This window comes from Garra rufa, chromosome 22 (genome assembly GCF_049309525.1).
Source record: "Garra rufa chromosome 22, GarRuf1.0, whole genome shotgun sequence".
NCBI classification, from domain to species: domain Eukaryota; kingdom Metazoa; phylum Chordata; class Actinopteri; order Cypriniformes; family Cyprinidae; genus Garra; species Garra rufa.
In genome coordinates, this window is record NC_133382.1 from 8,946,156 (window position 1) to 8,965,193 (window position 19,038).

General features: G+C 33.7%; 2 protein-coding genes across 2 annotated transcripts in view; both read right to left on the minus strand.

The window, feature by feature from the left end:
* Nucleotides 1-8,801, minus strand: part of ipmkb (inositol polyphosphate multikinase b) — a 36,323-nt gene extending 27,522 nt beyond the window's left edge. Inside the window, exons 1-2 of the mRNA XM_073828573.1 lie at nt 8,278-8,801; nt 3,979-4,064 (exon numbers count right to left, since the gene is read on the minus strand). Of these exons, the coding sequence (XP_073684674.1) occupies nt 3,979-4,064; nt 8,278-8,434 (243 nt within the window). The 5' untranslated portion in view covers nt 8,435-8,801. The remainder of the gene's footprint in view (nt 1-3,978; nt 4,065-8,277) is intronic.
* Nucleotides 8,802-9,617: 816 nt separating this feature from the next.
* ube2d1b (ubiquitin-conjugating enzyme E2D 1b) lies at nt 9,618-17,809 on the minus strand. Its single transcript, XM_073828949.1, has 7 exons — nt 17,632-17,809; nt 14,485-14,548; nt 14,375-14,406; nt 13,947-14,024; nt 13,761-13,866; nt 13,570-13,663; nt 9,618-10,113 (listed from the first exon to the last, which is right to left on the minus strand). Exons 1-7 carry the CDS (start codon nt 17,653-17,655, stop codon nt 10,068-10,070), a joined length of 444 nt encoding a protein of 147 aa, XP_073685050.1. The 5' UTR covers nt 17,656-17,809; the 3' UTR covers nt 9,618-10,067.
* Between the last annotated feature and the right edge of the window lie 1,229 nt (nt 17,810-19,038).

Below are 19,038 nucleotides of genomic sequence, written 5' to 3' on the forward strand. Positions count from 1 at the left end.
ATGCGACAACAGCCAATCAGCGTACAGCGTGCGTGCACGTCAAAGTACAAAGTTAATTTCCTACCGCACTTTGCGAAGCAAACTTAATACCAGGACGACAAAAAAAAGAGAGAGGAAGCAGCGACGAAAGTGAAACTAACTTCGAGTTATTATCCAAAGATGTTGAAATTGTCGACAAAAAAGGTAACACGAATTCCGTTATATAAGTGGTTTGGCTACCTGAAAAGTGACTCTTAGCTCAGCTGAGAGTTTGGCGCGATTGTTAAAACTGAAACCGAAAGCAAAAAACGCACACGCATTCAAAAGCAATTTTAATCCCCCCAATGCACGCAAATTAGGCTACATGACATATCTAGGCTGTTAGTAGTATGTAGGCTATGATAGGTTGTGTATGTCTATAGCTCTGTATCATGCTTGAAATATCCGTCTCTATTTACACTTTGAATATTTAGAGAGTAGCCTACTTTGATTATGGCTGAATTGTCTGCACTTAATACGATTAAGAAAGAACCGTGTCGTAATTTTTTGTTATTTATACTGTAGATTGTTTCAAAATGCAGTGGTTGCCTCTAATTTAAATAGCTCAACCTATAATAGAGAAAATAAACAATTGTGTTAATAATAATAAATAAATAAATAAATAAATAATTGTGTTACAAATTATGTTTTTACAATAATTTTATGTTTACATTTTGTACATTTACTCTCATTTACCATACTCTGTCACAACTTTTATTTTTTTTAATTTATTTTAGTAAGTTGTTTTAATTTAAGGCCAAATCTGTAATCTGTTTTTGTTAATAAACTATACTTTAAATGTAATTTAATGAACCCTTTCATTTTTGTGGCTTTAGTCATTGTTGGGATACTATTTTAAAGCTGGCAACATCAACAGCTTATATCGAAATATATATCGTTATCGTTCAATATGGGAAAAAAAAATTTATCGAGATTACATTTTTGCCATATCGCCCAGCCCTACTTTGAATAACGCAGTGTTATTCTGTGGGTTGACGCATTCTCAACTGAAACAAGAAGACAGGGCGGGACATATTCAGCAGTCCCACCCCCTTTTTAAATGGCCAATAGCGTTTTGTTTATATCACAGCTTGGGCCAAAACGGTTTTGTTGCGTAAAGCCTCATTTGATAGCGTATGACAGCCACAATCTCATCCAGATCACATTATCTATATATTCACATAAAGTGAAACCAGACTTCATTTGCACCAACAAAATGCATATTTTCACTGTCTGATTCGTTCCCTATCCCCTATATAGTGCACTATGTGCCATTTACTGTACAAAAAATACAAATTCTGTGAACAAGCGACAGATTTTAGCCACAACTTCGGGCTTCTATTTATAGTGTAGGGGACGGGACGCTTTGCAGGATGATTTCATCAAAATCATAAAAGTTAGACACTGCAAGTTTTGAATGCTTATATCTTCCAAATGCGCATTCTGTCATTGTCTTACAGCACACTAGATTACAGATAACATTAAGTCTAACATATTCATACTAAAAGCCAAAAAAACTTTATACAGCTTTATACTATCTACCCTACTCTGTAAGACATCAAAAAACTATTTAGGTTAACCACTATAACAATGTTTTAAACCCTTGTTTTAGTGCAGTGTTCAACTGACAGGTGAGTAGGCGGCCCTTCACAGTTTTCCAGGATGTTAGTGTTTGCACAACAAATACTAGAATTTCACAAGAGTGTGATTACCTCACTATGTGCGATTAGATCACAAAACATTTTGGGCTGCACCATAGCGCTGATCACATGCAATCAGATGACCAACACGAATCTCAATACTAGGCACTAATGGGTTTTAAATTCTCCAATTTCTTAACTTCTAATTGCACAAGATAATGGATGACAAATAAATACAAAGAAAGCAAAATTCTGGGTTCTGAACAAGTTCAAACGAAAATTCTGTCATCATTTACACACCCTCATGTCATACGAAACCTGTATGACTTCTGTGAAACTCTTCTTGAAAAATATTTAAGTGCTTTTTGTCCATACAAATTGAAATCAACTATCAAATTCTTGGCTACTAACTTTCTTCAAAATATCTTGTGTCCCACAGTAAAAAGTCATAAAGGTTGTCATCATTTTGGTGTCAACAGTGTGAGCATTTGACTCGCATTTGCAACAAAAATAGATATGTGTACTATAAAATGTATTTAGGACTATGTGTACAAATAAGACAAGTCCCTGCAGGTCCTTGTTATATCATTATAAGACATCTTAAATTTGGGGACGGAAAACCAGGAAATGTGACACAGCCTCGTGATTATTAAAAATGCGCTGTTCTGAGTTATGCGTTTTGCAGTTTCAGAGCAATTTGCAATACTTTATGGTGTTTACACTGCAATATGTTGTAGTACGCAAAGCATAAACATTTCAAAATAAGTCCAAACATGTATTTCGGGTTCGTTTATAATAAAAGTCCTGCACTATAGATAAAAGGTTTACTTATTCCTGGTTAATATTGGACGTTTGTTTACACATTATTATAATTTAAGTATTAAACACAGTTTTAAGAAGAACAGTTTTGAGTGTATTTTTTGTACTAATAAACTGAATAATTTTGCTTGTAAATGCCTTCTTGTATTAAGAAAAAAAGCATTAATTATTTATAAAATTACATTATATACATTTGATACATTTTCATTTTGCCCTTTTCAATATTAATATTGAAACATATTGTTACGGTTTACGTTTTTGGTCTGAAACAGGCTTTTACTAACATAATTCTTACCTTAGACCCGCCCTCACCGATCTGAAACAGTCCGAATACGATCGCCATTGTGTCGACTCAGGTGCAGAGGAAGACTCTAATTGAGTGATTGAGGTGTTCTGTTGTTAGATGTAATAATGAACATAGCAGTCGTCCTTTACTCCGCTTAAGAGGCAGAAAACAACGTTACTTTAGTTTTTAAAAGTTAAGCGCCGATCCCAATCTACATATGTCTCTATGTTCGTGTGAATCATTCCTGATACAGCTTCACCCACAGCAGAAGGGAGTATAAGGGTTTTTTATGCATCTTTGCAAATGGCCTTTCTTAATAATGTGCTTGTTGGCAAGTTTCGCCGAAAAATGCGGCTAAATGCAGCTAAACGCGGATAAAGTAAACATTACGGCTCGCAATCCCACAGCAGAGAGGGGCGGGGCGAGCAGAGCTCATTTGCATTTAAAGGGCCCATGCAATAAAATGAGATGATATTTTGCAGAGCTGATTCTGACAAGGTAAAAGGGTGGTTTTTTTACACTACTATTGAGAATTTTTAACCAAAGTATATTAGAGACTTTTCATTAAGATCCTAAAGAATCATATGAACTTGTGGAAAATGGGCATCTGATGACCCCTTTAAGTGCTTTCCTGATAATCATGCACATATGTGACCCTGGACCACAAAACCAGTCTTAAGTAGCACTGGTATGTTTATAGCAATAGCCAACAATCTATTGTATGGGTCAAAATGATTGATTTTTCTTTTTTGCCAAAAATCAGTAAGATTTTAATAAAGGTCATGTTCAATGAAGATATTTTGCAAATTCCCTACTATAAATATATAAAAATTAAATTTTTGATTAGTAATATGCATTGCTAAGAACTTCATTTAGACAACTTTAAAGGCGATTTTCTAAATTTTTTTGCACACTCAAATTCCAGATTTTTAAATAGTTGTATCAATAATTGTAAGCTTATTTATTCAGCTTTCAGACGATGTATAAATCTAAATTTAAAAAAAAAATTACCCTTATGACTGGTTTTGTGGTCCAGGGTCATATATGATGAAATAAAGAATGTAACTTTTATATTCGACATGACCCCAAGTTATCCGGGTGCAATTTTGTTTGTTTTTGATTCGAAGGACGTGTCAAAATGATTGTGGTGATGGGCCGTGTGTCACATGTCAGATCTTGACCAGTCTTGAAGCCAGAACATTCTTGTACGCTCACCATACTGTAGAACTGCATCTCTCTGGGTCCTCTTGGAGGAGGCTGCAGCTGTTTCAGAACCGTACCGTCAGGATGTTGCAAGATACCTGCAATTAAAAAAAAAAACTGCTCATAATCATTACCGTCATGATCACAATGCAAAAGCCAAACCAATAAGCACTATTAATATTTTTTTTAAATACACATTGATTCAAATAGATGAATGAATGCTTGTGTCCACTGAGTTTTAAGTAAAGGACGGTGAATAGATGCTTTGAAGCTGATGTGAGGGGAAATCACAGTGTGTGTGTGTAAATGACATCACAGGCTGGCCTATATGCTGCTGAGAACTAGGTTGGCAGGGCTTACAGATTACGGTCATAGACTGTGAAGCTCTGAATTTAGGTCAGGCTCCCCCTCTTTAAAAATAGCTATTTTAAAAGCCATTCACATCGATGGTAAACACAAGCAAACATGACAAGCGTGAATTGATGACAACATACGTCATCAACCAAGGGGAATTTGCTACCACAGGATGTATTTAAATAAAGCCTGATTTAAATGAATAGCATACATGTCTATTACCTGAAGCAATTCTTTCAGGGACTGACAGTACATGTAATGTACACATGTATTAGCTTCAGCCTAAAGAATCATAACATTTAAAATATTACCCTCTTATTTTCAGTTTGTTTGTTATTTTATAATCTTAAATGATTAAAAAATGTAAAACTGTGCATATTCATTATAAAAAGGTTCATAATAGTAAAAACAAATAGAATAGACAAAGTAACTATTAAAATAAACATTAATTGTAAATTAATTAAATTAATGTATAACATTTTTTAAAGACGTTTTGGTTATATGCTTCATTTTAATTAAAATAGTGCCACAATACAAAAAAGGTTAATAGTGCTAAAAATAGACTTTTACCAGACTCTTTGCTGTGTTTTACAGCATTGGCCAATTTCTGTTTAATATTGTGTTACCACTGACTCACTATATGGGTCATGCATGTAGAGCCGTTTTTGCATGTCATAAAACAAATCCAGGCTGAGTCAGCAGCACTATATAGACACAAATGAAACCTCTCAGGCCATTAAACTCAGCTTTTTTTATTACAGTTGCAATCAAAATTATTCAACCCCCTTGACCTGCAAGACATTTTGCTGCAGAGAACAACATTTTGTGAGAACAATTCAACAAAGGCATGAGTAAACTATTAAAGAAAGTTTATTAATACACATTTGAGCAATTCTGAGAACGTAAGTTGATGAATGTTTAGAGCCAATTCGATTTTTTGTCATTATTCATGTTCAAAATTATTCAACCCCTGAAAGTAAATTTGGTGTAGAATCTTTTATTCTTTAAAACCACCAATAAACACTGCCTGGAAGTGCTTGGATGCTTCTGTCACCTTTCTGCTGCAATCTTGGGCCATTCCTCCCCTGAAAAAGCTTTCAGATCACTGATAATCTTTGGTTTTTACTTTGCCACTGCTTGCTTCAAATTCAGCCATGTATTTTCAATGAGAATTAAATGTGGAAACTGAACAGGCCACTTAAAAACATTCTATGACAGATTCCTAAACTAAGCGTAAGTAGATTTGAACGTATACTTTAGGATGATTGTCCTGCAGGAAAGTCCATTGATTATTAGCTTCAGCCTTTGCACAAAAGACATCACAATGTTTGCCAAAATGGTCTTATACTTTCAAAAATCAATGATATCCTTTGTATGGTCATGTTTTCCACTTCCTGCTACAGTAAAACAACCCTATAACAGGACTGGCCCACCTCCATGTTTGACAATGGAGATGGTGTTCTTCTGCTTATAAGCTTTGTCATTTTTGCACCAGACATACTGCTGATCCATACGCCCAAAAAGTTCCAGTTTGGACACATCACTCCATAAAACAATCTTCCAGAACTCCACAGGTCTATCCAAATGAATTTGGATGTTCAAGGCAGCCTTTTTGTTCTTCTTGGTCAAGAGTGGTATTCAGCAAGATTCCTCAACATGAAGACTACACTTGTCTAGTGTTCCTCTTGTACATATCATTGAAATATTTTTCGTCCTTTCGTTGGGTCATCTTGCAAGTCTTTGGCTGTACATTGCAAGTTTTTCTCAGTTGATCTGATCAAACATTTTATGATATTGTGCTTTTTTGTTCAACAGCCTCAAAGGTTTTCTGGTTCAACACACATTAATCTAAGGAATACGGCTGCCAGCTGTGTCTCTAGGGACTTGTAATGTCTTAGACATCTTCATGTAGTTTTAGAATTTCTAATATAGCAAACTATTTCTTCTCTATTGATTTTGTGTGAGCTTTGTTGACTTTACCATATTTGCTACTCCCTATCAGCACATGCATGGGCTAAGAGTATACTATGTGTAACACCCCAAGCTAATTCCATTTTGAATAAGTTTGTAAAGGCTTAAGACATTTTTGTTCCTGACCATAAAAATAACTGTCTTAAAACAGCAATGTTGAATAGGGGTTGAATAATTTTGACATAGCTGTGTTATAAAAAAATAACTCAAAAACATTAAATTATATATTGACATTATCACTTTTTAATATGCCAGAAAACTGTTGTAGATGCAATTTAGTCCTGGATCTTCAGAAAGAGCAAAAAACATCTGTAAAGTTCTGCAGTCTCTGGGGGGGATTGAATAATTTTGATTGCAACTGTAAATCTGTAGCGACATCAGAATGATACTAAACGGAGATCAGGGCTAGTCGTCACTAACTAGAAGATTAGAAGTCAAACTTCTTGTCAAAAAATTACTTGTTTTCAATTCAGCAGTGATTTTATATGATTATTTCAAGCACCTAATGAAAGAAAAACATATACATTAAATTTCTCAATACTAAAATATATTTGAAATATGAATAGCCGTTGGGTAAAACAAACATACATTAAGGTAAAGTTCAAGAGTACAACAAAAATAGACTTTTAACTGAAACTGTATCCCAAGGATGTAGAATAAAGTATTTATTTTTCATAAATTCTCATTATATTTGAGTTGTCCTGATTTTGTTTTATATGTGAGAATTTTAAGAAAATAAAATTCTGTAAGAACAATATTTGTTGGCCAGAACAAGTTTGAGGTTTTAAAAATGTTGCATTACACATTTTTAATGTATAAGGCAGCATTTAGATTTTTTATTTTACATCATTTGTAAATGTTCTTTCATACATTTTTGCTTTTTCATTATTAATTTTGCGCTTCATAATTGTTTTACTGCCTAAAAAAGCTTACCGAAAAACATATAAGAGGTTGCTTGGTGTATAATGTAAGATTTATACGTCTAATTTGAAATATTTAAAATGGTACAGGATACATTTTTCCTTTTTCGTTAATAGATTTGTGCTTTATAATTGTTTTACTGTTTAATTTTAACTGAAATATATTTGAAAGGTTGTCTAATGACAAGTTCCTATTGTGACAACTTACCCCATACAGTGTGAAAGATCGACTGCATATTGTTTCACAAATAATAACGGTAATATTTATTCCACAGCTTTTTGGATATAAAACATGATTTGTTGGCTAAAACAATAGTTTGGTATTTTAATTGTTACATTATACATTTAACTGTTTTATTAAATAAAGCAGCATTTAGATTTTTAATTTGACATTATTTTTAAGCGCTCTTTCACACATTTGTGCCTTTTCTTTAATAATTGTGTTTCATAATTTAAATTTTACTGAGAAACATACATGAAAGGTTGTGTAGTGTAAAATGTAACATTTATATATCTAATTTGACAAATTTTTAAATGGTACAAGGTACAGTAATATATATTTCCACAGCTTTTTAATGTTTAATGTAAAGTAGCATTTAGATTTTTATTTTACATTATTTTTAAAGGTTCTTTCATACATTTTTGCTTTTTCATTCATAATTGTGCGCTTCATAATTGTTTTACTGTTTAAATTTTACTGAAAAAAAATATAATAAAGGTTGTTTGGTGTATAACTTACTATATATCTATATTTTTAATTTCACATTTTTAAACAGTAGTTTTCTGCTTCACAATTGTTTTAACTGAAAAGTATATAAAAGATTGTTTAATTGTGACAACTTACCCCATACAGTGTGAGAGCCACAAAATATCAACTGCATACTGTTTCGCAAATAATAACGGTAATATTTATTCCACAGCTTTTTACAGATAAATCTTTAAAGTATGTGTATATACTGTACAAAACTGTCGCTGAGAAATTTTGTGACAACTAGCCCCGTACACAATTACAAAATAACAGAAAGATGGTTCAAATGAAAAGAAATGACATTAAATGTGTACTGACCCACTTTATCAACGCCATACTTGTGTCCTGCCACCTGATGAGAGAGCGGCACGCAGCCGTTCAGGTGAGCGCTCTGCGCGCCCTCCGGTAAACACGAGCCGCGGGTCATTACCGGACGCGCGAGCTCCAGCCTCCCCAGCGCCACAGACGAGTCCATTATGATGCTGAGCTGACACTCACACCGAAGACTTGACTTGCAAGACTTGCAATGGCTCGGTATTTCTCTTAACTACTGTCCACACACAAATTCACATATTGATCGCACACGCTCGACGCGTCATCCTGATGTGTGTGACCGATCGCGTGCCATCAGTCACGGCGCCCACGCTCGCAACCATATAACGAGCTTTTCACCTGGGCCACATCCCACTTCCTGACCTCAGAGATGTTTACACTCCTCCCGCGGTAATTGGTACGAGATGGTAGATACGGAACGAGCGGAGTACAAAGATCGACACGATATTCTAGCGGAGTTAGTCATATCGCACGGGAACTCGCAGTTCTCCGAACGCTTCGCTGTTTGTTTCCGCCCCGCACACACACTGACGCGCGTTCCCGAGAGACACGCTGCGTGTGATGTCACGACGCACAGCGAGCGAAAACCTCACGGAATACGTCAAACTATTTTTTGTTTGTTTGTTATTTCGCATTAAACGTCTATATTAGGTATAATTTCGGGAATATGAAAATTATAGCAGCAAAAACGATGAAATATTTCTAATAACGCAGAATGGAGAGTTCGCCTTTACTGTAAATACTTCCGGGTAGAAAAACGTGTAATCTTCAGATGCGATAAAAGTCTGTTTATGTTACCGAATGTTCAGTTTTTGTGACTAATTAGGACGATGATAAAAATAACTACAAAACAAACATCGAAATGGAAAATATTTGACATAATGATATGATTTGTGTTCTCAGAGCACCGAGCAATTAAGAAAATCCCTCAGGGATAATTTGTATAATCCTTCTGGGAATATCGTTGTAATTATGGATATATCAAGACCTGTTTACAAACAGCAACCAAATGTAAAACTAAATATTACTTCGGTGCCTATGGGGGAAATATAAATGAGCATCTAATTAAGTCTTTTGTTTACCATTTAGGTTCTAATGGACGCAGAAAGCAACAGAATAAATTAAAATCATTGATTAGGAAGGAAGAATGAAGCAACATTGTGTTTCTATTTCAGACAAATTAATTTGAAATCTCAAATATTGCAACATTGCCTTGGCTTTTTGTTGAACTGATGACAACTTACACTCAGATAGCATTTCAACAAAGCAACTGAAAACACTATATGTAGAAATATGAGCAAATGAACATATCAGAAACACAGCTGCACGCTTTTAAACAAATTTTAATGCAAAAGAAAAAAAAAATAGATCCAGTATAGTTGCTCTTAACTATACAATAAAAATATCTAAAAAGAAAATGTAATCAACTGAATGAGAGATACAATAAAACTGTTTTTAATTTCTTAATTGCCCACTTGCAGGGAAACTGTAGTTGTATAACATCATGCCAATCTTAAATAGGATTTATGAAAAAAAGAAAACAAAGTGCCCAACACCACTGCGGGGAATGACCAAAATGCACAAAACCAATAAAAAGCGTAATGTCATTTTGTGCAGCGCACAGTCCCCTTCAAAATACTAGTTCAGCTATTATTATTGGTCATTTCAGATGGTAAATGTTAACAGTACAATGTGTTTAATAATATAACCTAATCTTACTTTTAGATGCTAGAATTTACAGTGATTTGTGACTTAAAAAAATGTCCATTAAGTCTTCACATTGCATACTTCTGGGTCCATTCTCTTGCTAGTCTGTTGTACCTGGAACAAAAAAATAAAAGAATTCATAAATTCATAAACAGTCTAGTTCGTCTAACCAGATATTCCAATCAAATCCAACATAACAAGTATGCTCTATGTTACTAGCACTCGTGATGTTCCAAACCTGTTTGATGGTACATAAAAGGTGAATTCCTCATAAATAAACTGGTGACTTGTCAATATATTGAAAGTGAAAATACCACAGCCAAGTAAAAATACTGTAGTCAGTGTAATAAATTAAAGTCCTCTGAAGTCATATGATAGCTTTGTGTAGGAATAAACCAAAACCTAAGCATTGTTCAATTTAAGATGCGTGTATAAAACCGTACTTCGCACTGTATCATTTCAATGAATCTAGTCTGAATTCATTCATAAACTGGACTGATGCTGTTCTCGAGTTCACTGACTCATTAGGTGCTACTCAATTCTCAAATAGGCACTTCCTTGTTCCTTCACTCTTCCATCCACCAGCCCATGGCCTGAAAATCGATCAAAGTCAGCCATCTTGAAGGACATGTCAATTCTCTAATTGCACCAGGAGTAGGCAAGGAACGAGGAGTGTGGAAGCTTCCAGCAGAGCGTGAATACACAGGAGGTCTGACGCTCGTATAAATTCTCCACACCTTTACATCAGTCACAATTCTGATTTACGTTTGACCTTTGTGGTTTAAACAAACTATACATTTCACATACACTCAAATAACATGCAGGCCAAAATATATGTATTTGAATTGCACATCTTATTTTTCAATCATTTGATTTACAGTTTTAAAACAAATAAATGTAACGTATAAGTAATGCGCATTTGTCAGTCATACATAAAACAGATAAGAAACAGGTGAGATTTCTGTAATAGTTCTAAAAAACTAAATGTGTTTTAAATGCACAGTAATCAAGTTTACATATTATCTCATGCATTTAATTGAATACTGGTTGTTCCACAGCTAGCCATATTTAAATCATGTGAATAAATTTGTTTTAAAATAAACAGATCATGTTGATTCTAAGCAACTAACATCAATACATTCTGAAAATATGATTGAGATCAAATCAAATAGATGCAAATATTTGATAATATTATTTTTATTTATTTTTTGAGTGCTGCGGTGTTAATTTTGACAGCAAATTTTGATTTAGTTTTGGTCGTATTTTAGTCTGAATTGTTTTTTAGTTTTAGTCGACTAAATATAAGATTTTAGTCGACTACATCTACAGTAGATTTAGTCGACTAAAATCTAATGGGTTTAGTTACAATGTAAAGCATTTATTAAACATTTCTCTAAAATAACTATAAAAATAATTATGTAGGTTTGATATTAAGGTTTTATCATGATAGAGACAGATTTATCTGCTATGACACAACATGCCTTTATATGAAAATTATTTCATTAAAAAAAAAAAACAAGAACATATAGGCTAATTATGCATTCTTTATAACAACTTGTTTACCACATTCCTCATTCTTTCAACCAGACCTTTATTTATATAAATACATTTAGATGAATCTTTATTAGGGCTACTAAAGTGACAATCAAGAGCAATGAGTGATTTTCTGTCTTTCTTTTGTTGCTTGATTAACATCAATGCCACAGACAATAGGAACAAAATATTGCTGTTGTCCCTTTAAAACCGAATGCACAGACGCAATGTACTGATACATGTCTGATAGTTCACCTAAGATGTAACCGAGTGTGTTTACATGAATACTCATCAAAACAGACCATTTTTGTGTTTCTCCATTCATGAGACGCGAAAGAGTAACTTACTGGTGTGCTGTGTGAGAGGCGCTCAGAAAACCGGACCGAATTGAGTTCTCTTGCGTCGTCAAATTTACCCATTTGTCTGCTCTTCTCTTACTCCCAGATATTGACATTTTGTACCGTTTTATGAGGCGTGCAGCAAATATATGCCATTTTATATCCCACAGGATCGATCAATAGGCTATAGCAGTTCATATTTACGCATCAAACCCTTTTTAAAGCTCAGATTCATTCTAAATTAATCTCTCCCTTATATTTTTGTCTCGTTTTTATTCGTTGTCGAAAATGTCAATAGATTTCAGTCATAGTTTTTATCATTCAAAACAAGTTTTCATTTCATTATTGTCTCATTTTTGTCAGTGAAAAAATGTAGATGACGAGATTAACACTGGCGTACAGTTTCTTACCCATTTAATTTATGTACAACTGACAAATCTGCACCAAATTTAGTTTATTAGTTTGTTAAAACTGTGTAATCCAACTATTATTTATTTCATTTTTATTGCAATTTAAAAACTTAAATCTTAAACGTGGGCTTAAAGGAGTAGTTCACTTTCAGAACAAAAAATTAGATAATGTACTCACCCCCTTGTCATCCTAGATGTGCATGTCTTTCTTGAGTCGTAAGGAAATTATGTTTTTTGAGGAAACCATTTCAGGATTTCTCTCCATATAATGGACTTCTATGGTGCCCCCGAGTTTGAACTTCCAAAATGCAGCTTCAAATGGTTCTAACCGATCACAGCCGAGGAAAGAAGGGTCTTATCTAGCAAAAAGAAGTTCAAACTCGGGGGCACCATAGAAGTCCATTATATGGAGAGAAATCCTGAAATGTTTTCCTCAAAAAGCATAATTTCTTTAAGACTGAAGAAAGAAAGACATGAACATCTTGGATGACAAGGGGGTGAGTACATTATCTGTACATTTTTGTTCTGAAAGTGAACTACTCCTTTAATGTTTTCTGAGTGTATTTCAACCGTTTCAAACTATTTCTATTTCTTCATTTTCATTTCCTCCATTCTTTCCTTACATCCTAGTTGGGAACAAATTGACAATTTATATACTTTTTAACCTCAAATGCATGGTCTTGTCTCGTCTCTGTGATGCACATGCGTAGTCTGTGTGATCTGCGTCAATACAGTTGAGGTACGTCAGAAAACTTCCGTCCCGTTTTCTTCCCCAACTTCAAAATCATCGCATCGCAGAGACGAGACAAGATGAGCATTTGAGGTTAAAAAGTATATAAATTGTCAATTTGTTTTGAAAATAACCCATCTTTTCGCTAGATAAGACCCTTCTTCCTCAGCTGGGATCGTTTAGAGCCCTGTTTAAACTGCATTTTGAAAGTTCAAACTTTACCATACATATCCATTATATGGAGAGAAATCCTGAAATGTTTTCCTCAAAAAACTATTTCTTTACGACTGAAGAAAGACAGACATGAACATCTTGGATGACAAGGGGGTGAGTACATTATCTGTAAATTTTTGTTCTGGAAGTGAACTACTCCTTTAAGCACTTTACAATACTTTTATGGTGCTTTTGTATCCCTTTGATGCTTGTTTTCTTTGACTGTATTTGAATGAGTAAGAGAAACCACCACAGTGTTTAAATAGTCTTATGTTTTGTGAAAGAAAATCAGATGGGTTTGGAACAACATGAGGGTATTTAAATTTCGTTTTACATATATACTTACTTTTCTTTGTCTGATTTGTAGATGTGTGCTATGTCTGGGACTAAGGGGTCATCAGGATTTGGATCACAAAGCAAAGAACATATGGACAAAAGGACTGAAAAAGAGATGAAAACATTCATGAAAACGTGCAAACTGGGAATATCCTGTAGTTCAACTAATAAGCAAGAAAGAATCATAAAACACACAAGTACCTTTTGAAACTGTTAGTGCTGGAGACCACTGCGACCTCAGGATGTCCAGGCAAATACTTCCATTACTGTTAATGTTGGGATGGTAGATTTTTGTTGTAAACGCTACCTGTTAAATGGAGATGGGTGTCAAAACGCCATTTTGAGACAACACGGCAAGTACACGGAGGTGGGGTTTAGCGTCACTACCTTTGGTGGCTTGAAGGGATAGTCTGTTGGAAAGTGAATTGTGAGAAAGAAGACCCCTCCTTGATATGGACTATCACTCTACAAATCAAAAGGAAATGACACTAGAAATTAGACAAACTGTGTGGGTGTATGAAAATAAGTTACATACATATCAGCCTTTAACAAAAGATGCTGTTGCTTAGTAACAAATGCATACGTGAAGACAGAAAAATATCTTAAAATAGATAACAGATATAAAAAGCAACAGTCAGGTTCATTGGTTTGCCGTCACAGAAAATACATTCATTTTAATATGTACAAAGCTGGGACAGTTTGACAACTGTGCCCTATTTTCTCCATATTATTCCTAAGATTGACTTCACATCATCACATTTAGCATGTATTATTAAGTGGAGCAAACTGTTAAGGTCAATGAGGTGTGTACTTACAGGTCCCATTATTGTTGCCTGCCAGTGAAACACTAAAAGGAAAAGAAGCTCATTAACATTTTTCCAATGTGTCAGATGTTATTATGTAAAACAACTGACAGTAAACTTACAGTCATCACCAACCGGTCCAGCAGAGCACTGAGCAGGAGGGTCCCTCTGCAAGTCTTGAAGCTCCTGAAACAGAAGAAGAATTTATTATAGTGATTCTAATTAGGGATGCACCGAAATGAAAATTCCACACTGGGATGATTACCGAACCGTTATTTTTTTATTTTATTTTATTTTTCTCACCATTGCATGAATTAAATAGCCAATATTTGCTTTTTACAGTTTTGTCTTGCTTTTCAAAGAAAAAGAAAAAAGAAAAAATATTTAACACTGAACATTTTTAACATTCTAGTAGACATTATAGCCTACCAACAAAGCACGATTTAAGTTAGTAAAATAATATTCTTTGACCAATTTTAAGACCCCCTTCTTGAATCAGGCATGTGTTTTTAATGTACAAATAAATGCAGCCTTGCTGAGCAAAAGAGAATGTTATAATAAATATAGTAATAGAGCTGTTGTAATGATTGTTAGCATTATTTTTGTGTTAATTTTTTTATTTTATTTTACAGAACAACAGTAAAAATACTAACATTTATCAATGTTGACTTATTTTGGCAGAAACATGAATAAAATTGCATTATACTTTTTGCCTTCCTTTTGAACAGAATATGTTTTGTCATTTAACTAACACATTTGTAAACATTTCTTTTTGCGATCACTTGGCTACATATTATATTAGCCTATAAAAGAATGACATTGAAACATTGAAGTTTTTAAGGCTTCAGATGTTTTGTAAAATCCGATTTGGGTTTGAAAAAATGATCACAGGACTCTAAACTGTCAATATTAAATGTGTTTTGAACAATTAATATAATTGAGTTTATTAACCTTATGAAGCTTACCGCATCAGACTTGATGCATTAATTTCTAAGGCATCTAAATTATCAACATGAACAAAAAAAATTTGCTGAAAATCTGCTATATGCCTTCTATTGTCTAATAGTTTATGCTTTTAAGCAAGTAAAAGGCCTTTTTTGCTGTGAAATCTTTTGAGATGAACACTTAATAGACTGAGCATCTTAGATTTACTTGATTATTCATACATCAATTTTAGGAAAAAAAGGTTTAAAAATGTTTCACATATCTGACACTGGACCACAAAACCAGTCATAAGGGTCAATTTCTTTGAGATTTATATTCTATAAAAAAGGATTTCCATTGATGTATGGTTTGCTTGTTAGGATAAGACAATATTTGGCTGTAATATTTGACTATATTAAAATCTGGAATCTGAGGGTGCAAAAAAAAAAAAATATTGAGAAAATAGCCTTGAAAGCTGTCTATATGAAGTTCTTAGCAATGCATGTTACTAATCAAAAATTAACGTTAGGAAATATCTTAATGGAATATGATCTTTACTTAATATCCTAATGATTTTTGGAATAAAAGAAAAAAATATAATTGTGACCCATACAATGCATTTTTGGCTACTGCAACAAATATACCCATGCTACTTAAGACTGGTTTTGTGGCCCAGGGTCACATATCAAAATATGGGTAAAATAACATTCCATCATAATGGAATCACATGACCTCTGTGTGTGTGTGTGTGTGTGTGTGTGTGTGTGTGTGTGTGTGTGTGTGTGTGTGTGTGTGTGTGTGTGTGTGTGTTCCTGTAACGATACCAGTAGAATATCTCACGGTTCTCAACCAATCAGATTTGAGAACCAGAACGAACTGTTGTATAAATATATATAATAAAAAAGTTATCATACCACATTATTATACTTTAAATGATTAAAACCACCTTGCTGACAAAGCGGTGAAACCTATTGGTTTGGGAAAAAGTTTACAATTACAATCAATTTATTAGTTTTTGGACCCGGAACTGTGATTCTTAAATAGTCTTTTGATGTCATCTAATTATGATTCTTGTTCTAAATATGTCTGACATTATTTTTTGGTATACAAACTATTACACTTAATGAAATTTTAGTGGGTGTCTTCTGTAAGTCATGCTAAAAATGTGTGACAGAGCACATCTTAAGACATTATTTGGAGATATAGTAACATCAGATGTTTCCATGCATTTTATGTAAGTGATCTGCAGAACAGAAGATACCACTGAGTTTCATAAAATACCTTTTGACTATTATTTCACATGCCAGGTTTTACTAATACAAACACGCAATAATTATTTAAATATTAATTACATAATTATTACAGTGAACATTTTAATAATTGTAGACAATCTGATTGTGTGCCCTCTGGCAAGGACTTTGGGAGCAGAAAGGGTGTTTAACAACACTGGCGAAGTGCGATACACATCACCGTGTTGCGAAACAGAAACTGTCAAAATGACAAAGTGATGGCGTCATGCTGGAACTTCAGAGAATCAGGTTGTGTTGCTTTGTGTCAAACACACAACACAACAAACACAATAACGCCTACCGACCATATTCAGATAAACTACACCAAATCAATGGTAGCCAAAGACCCTCGAAATGTCACATCAGCTGTGAGGTTTAACAAAGCACACAAAAGTGGCTTGTGAAAGTGGATGAATCCACACAAAGATTGGCCTCGTTTAGTGGGGCTGCTGCCGAAGCTGAAGCAGGTTTGCTGTCTTTGTTCAGTTCTGGGCCTTCTCGAACACGGAGGAATAGACCACATTACAGGTTTATTATTAAAAAAGACACATGTTTTCAGTTAGTCTTCAGTGTGAGGAGTAATAAACTACACGTTCTGGTGTAAACAAATTACTCATTTCCTCATTGTTTGTTTGTATTTTACATACATAAATGTATCGTTGCTAGCACACAAACACAAAACGATGGTTGACTGACAACCTTGACGCGTCGTAAAGTTGTAGTTCACCAGCTTTATTCACAAACAAAAAAATTCTACATGTATGTACATTACCTCAAGCAGACAGTCAACAAACAGTGAAAAATCGTCACGATTGAGTGAGGAAACACTGCTAGCTAGCCTTGATATGCTACATTCCGTCGACATATTAGATTTACATTATTCCGAAACTGTTTGACTTGTTACACGGTACCAACGCAAAACAAAAATACAATTATAGATGATTAACGTTAGTTAGATATAATAGGCTATTTTTATGGTCAGTAATCGACATAAACAACGCTAGCAGGTTAACAAAAACTTGGCTAATGTTGGCCATTTACGCACAAAGGTCTTACCTTCTGTATTCTCTTTAATGCCATGCTGCTTTACTGTGTGTACCGCCCCAGATTTACGCGATTATATTATGTGGTCGATATTATTGCTACGAAACAGCTCAGCAATACTGTGTTTCCCTGAGTAAAAAACGAATGTGAGCGGCGAGAAAGCGAGACAGCTGTAGCGCAGTAAGCTCACACTTCCGGTGCGGAGATGGGGAAAACAAAATAAAAGTCTTTATGCGTTATTGCATCTCCAGAAAAGCTCATTGGGAAACGCTGTACATTATTTGCACGAGCATTCAAAGTTTATAGGCAGTAAGATTTATTTTTTTAATCTCTTCTGCTCACTAAGCCTGCCATTATTTGATTTAAAGTATAGCAAAACAGTAACATTTTGAAATATTTTTATTATTTAAAATAACTGTTTTCTATTTGAAAATATTTTAAAATGATTTTAAAGCTGATTTTTTAGCATCATTACTCCAATCACATATCCTTCAGAAATAATTTTAATATTCTGATTTGCTGCTCAAAAAACATTTATTATTATTATTTTGTGAAAAACGGCGGAGTATCTTTTTTTTTCAGGTTTCTTTGGTGAATAGAAATATCAGAAGAACAGCATTTATCTGAAATAGAAATCTTTTGTAACATTATAAATGTTTTTATCATCATATTAAGTAATGCTGGAAATGTAGCTTTGATCACGAGAACAAGTTATTTTAAATAGTACAAATATTTCACAACATTACTGTTTTGGTTTATTTTGGATAAAATAAACGCAGGCTTGGAGGAAAAAAACATTTAAAATCTAATCTTTTGACTTACTTAAGTTTAAGATACAGAGAATAAGGCAATGCAGACAAATACATAAAATAAACGAAAAGGGAAAGATGTAACAACAACAATAATCATAATAAACCTAGAAAAGAAAAGAAAAAGAAAAGAAAAAAAAGAAAGGTATTTGGCACTGAACAAAATTTTAAGCATTTAAATAACCTATTGTGTTCCCCTTTGGTTTATTTATTTATTTATAAATGTGAAATCTTTATTTTTTATTAAGTATTACCGTAAGAATAACTTTCATATTGTTAATAATATTTTTTATTTTAGTTTTATTGCTGGACTGAAGCAATTTAGATTAACTTGATTATTTATCTACTTTTGTATTAATAAAAATCATATTAAAATGTAAGTATCAAATAATGACACATCAGGCTTTCGAGGAATGTTTGTTTGTACATTTCTCAATCATCATTGCATTATAAGCAATTAAATTATATTAAATAGCGTGCAGTTGATGTTTATATGCATTTTATGTAAGTAGTCTGAAATAATGTTCTAAAAATCTGTTTCCTTGACTTTTATTTTATATATCAGGGTTTAAAGGGTTAAATCATTTCTGTAAACGCTTTACCAGACATC

Bases quoted from the DNA above. Each gene is read 5' to 3' on its own strand.
- ube2d1b (XM_073828949.1), bottom strand. From the start codon at position 17,655: ATGGCATTAAAGAGAATACAGAAG. The intron at 13,867-13,946 runs GTAGTGACGCTA...TCCATTTAACAG, and splicing joins ATCCCTTCAAGCCACCAAAG to GTAGCGTTTACAACAAAAAT. The intron at 13,664-13,760 runs GTACTTGTGTGT...TCTCTTTTTCAG, and splicing joins AGCACTAACAGTTTCAAAAG to TCCTTTTGTCCATATGTTCT.